The sequence below is a fragment of the Amblyomma maculatum genome, chromosome 1 (genome assembly GCF_055883805.1).
Source record: "Amblyomma maculatum isolate TAMU_Amacu chromosome 1, ASM5588380v1, whole genome shotgun sequence".
Lineage (NCBI taxonomy): Eukaryota > Metazoa > Arthropoda > Arachnida > Ixodida > Ixodidae > Amblyomma > Amblyomma maculatum.
The window spans coordinates 9,230,483-9,233,272 of record NC_139344.1 but is presented as its reverse complement, the minus strand read 5'-3'; the positions used below and the strand labels follow the sequence as shown (position 1 = coordinate 9,233,272).

Sequence of the window (2,790 nt, the reverse complement as noted above, 5' to 3'; positions counted from 1 at the left end):
GCTTACACGTGTTTTGCGATTCCTGTCCTCAGGGACTTAAAATAATGCACGAGGGAAGCAGCTATAAGCAGTACAGCAGTATTATGCGCATGTCATATGAAATGTATAACTTTACTTACTGTCACTCGACGAATTCCTCGTAAAGGAAAAAAAAAGAAAAAAAAAGAGGCCTAGCGCGACGCTTTGTGGCCGAGCACAGGCCTAGTGTTCGCTCCGGCAGCTACTCTTACACGTGTTTTGTGATTCCTGTCCTAGGGTCTTAAATAATGCACGAGGGAAGCAGCTATAAGCGGTACAGCAGTATTATGCGCATGCTATACGAAATATATAATTTCGCTGCGGCAGCTACGCTTTAAGTACAACGATGTGCAACATATCTAAAGAGAGGGAACTGGATCACGGGACTGCAAGCCTGCGGTCTGCCAGGAAACAATGGGGTGGCCCTGAAAAGGGCCGTTTGTATGCGCAGCGTTCCATCGGTGGCTTGCATGGCAGCGTGGTCAGCAAAACGAGCTGCACTCTCCCGTCTCGTGGCCCTTCGCCCTGCATCGCCGACAGTGGTGGACAACGTACACCGCTCCTGGTTCTGCCCTTGACGCTGCAGCGATGTCGGAGCCGTACACTTTGACCAGGGCCGCGACGATGATCTTCGAGAGCTGATCGATGCCGCGACCCCTTGCCACGTGGTAACTGTCGGCCGCGTACAGACAACGCCTCGGCCGCTTCGCAGCATCCAGGAAACGGTGCTGCAAGAGTGTCGAAAAAGTTGCGTTATGAACTCAACAATTTGATAAATGAGTAACAAACGAGAAAACAAAGCATTCTTACCTCAGGGTTCAGAATGCGCACGTCAGGCATGCGCCGCAGCGCAGCAGTCAGGCGCCGGTTCAGCTGCCGACGACGGGCGTTTTCATGCAGCGCTTCGCTCTCGTTTTTGAAATACCGCGGCAGTATTTTAAAAACCAACACCATCCGTGCGACGTGCTGCTGCAGCTGCCGCACGAGGTCCTGGAAGCACGTGGGGCAAGATGAACGGCACAGCACTTTTAAAGCAAATTGTGAGACGATTTTACGTAATTTATACGTACCTTGATGTTGGCGGCGATTTCCCGCGGGCCATGACCATTAGCGAGGTCATTGCCCCCTACATACAAAATAACAAAATCGGCGTGCAAACGCATCTGCGCGACCTTAAATGACAGTGAGGTGGCATCATAACCGCCAAAACTGAAAGTGCACGTCTCAACATGCGGCGAAAGCCGCAGGCGAGACCTGCACAAGAATTTCATTTGGCTATCGCCGATTATGACACCACGCAGGACCGCCATCATAGGAATTACGCGCCGCAACGAGACCCACGAGCCGAATACGCGCCGCAGCGAGAACCACGAACCGAATGCCGGCATATCGCGCGCGCCGCCGGAGCGGCCGGTACCTAGGGATTCCCTAGATGGGTTAGAGACGAAAAAAACAAGCAAACCCAGTTTTCATTGACGTCACATCCGGTTAAGCATCGAGCGTGACGCGAAAAACGTCACGCCAGGCCGCTGCGTGTCCACCAATCAGCGTTTCCAGCCGATCTACCCGCAAACGCTTCTCTGGAACACGGCCGGCGTTGCTAGGAAATTTTCTAAGTCCATGGCAAGGTCAATGTACAACTGGTCGCGCAACTTGGAAGAAAACGCGTGCAGCTGCCTACTGCCAGCGGCATCAACTCGATGATGAGGGCTCCTGCGAACTGTGAGGCAAATTACCAGCGCACAGAAAATAAGATCTGCCAGAACTCTAAAGAACTAGAAAGTAAACATAATATTCGCGCTCAGGAATGAATGCAGTTTTTGTTTCTTGCGTAAGAAAAAACGTGTCACATTTTTAAGAATATTTTAACTTGTTTCTAGCGGCCTCTCTCGGCCACTTATTATCCGCTGCGTAGTTGCCCAAAGCTCAGATGTGGCTCAGACCAAAGCTTTTTTCATCCGCGGAATGGGTGCGTCGTCGGCCCCGGTTCAGCGTTCATCGTTGCGTGCTGCGTACAGAGTGGGTTATCTGTAACAAACAGTCAGTATTTCATTCTGCTGGTTGTGGTAGAGCTTTACAGCAAGGCGAAGACTGTCTGTGCTCGATGAGAAACTGATTGCCGCTGCATGTGCGCATTTCCGGACGATGGGACAATGCTGCGTCACAGCTCGGCGGCTCGGCCTCCCAGGCACGTCGCAAAAGTGGTGGCTTGTTTTACGGATACACGTCTGCATAAGCGGCGTATCGCTGCATGTTTTAATTGAGTGGTGAAGGTGAGATTTTATTGCCCCCAAGACGCGTGTCGCATTGCTCAGAGCCTTCCGTTCCGCTCCCTTTGCTGCGTGTTTTGCTTACTGCGTCGTATTACCGCACCAACGTTCGCTGAACGTGCTTTAGCTGTTATTACAGTGATGTTCCTATTGTCAATGGGATCTTTCTCATGAACATGTTAAATGCTTAAGTTGTAAATTTGTAACCTCACATTGACTCCTTTCAGTGGCAAATGAAGCGCGAGTAAAATATGGGAATCATGAACAGGGCGAGATTTATTGGAGCGAAGCTATATCGTAGATATTTTCACTTCTCAGACGCATTAACTTCTAAATACTAGCAATCCCAATTTGAATTGCTTACCTAAGCTCTTACAGGTTGGCGTTCTAGCGCTAGCGTTAGTTATTCCGTTCGTTTGTTTTTTGTTCTTTGACACTGATATGTACTTTGTTTGTTAGCAAGAACTTTTACCCTTTCATAATCTCACCGCGTCTCGTTTAG

At 50.0% G+C, this 2,790-nt stretch overlaps 1 protein-coding gene across 1 annotated transcript; it reads right to left on the bottom strand.

The window, feature by feature from the left end:
* Window positions 1–372: 372 nt before the first annotated feature.
* LOC146201615 (uncharacterized) lies at window positions 373–1,424 on the bottom strand. Its single transcript, XM_084583266.1, has 3 exons — window positions 1,089–1,424; window positions 829–1,008; window positions 373–746 (listed from the first exon to the last, which is right to left on the bottom strand). Exons 1-3 carry the CDS (start codon window positions 1,404–1,406, stop codon window positions 501–503), a joined length of 744 nt encoding a protein of 247 aa, XP_084439392.1. The 5' UTR covers window positions 1,407–1,424; the 3' UTR covers window positions 373–500.
* Between the last annotated feature and the right edge of the window lie 1,366 nt (window positions 1,425–2,790).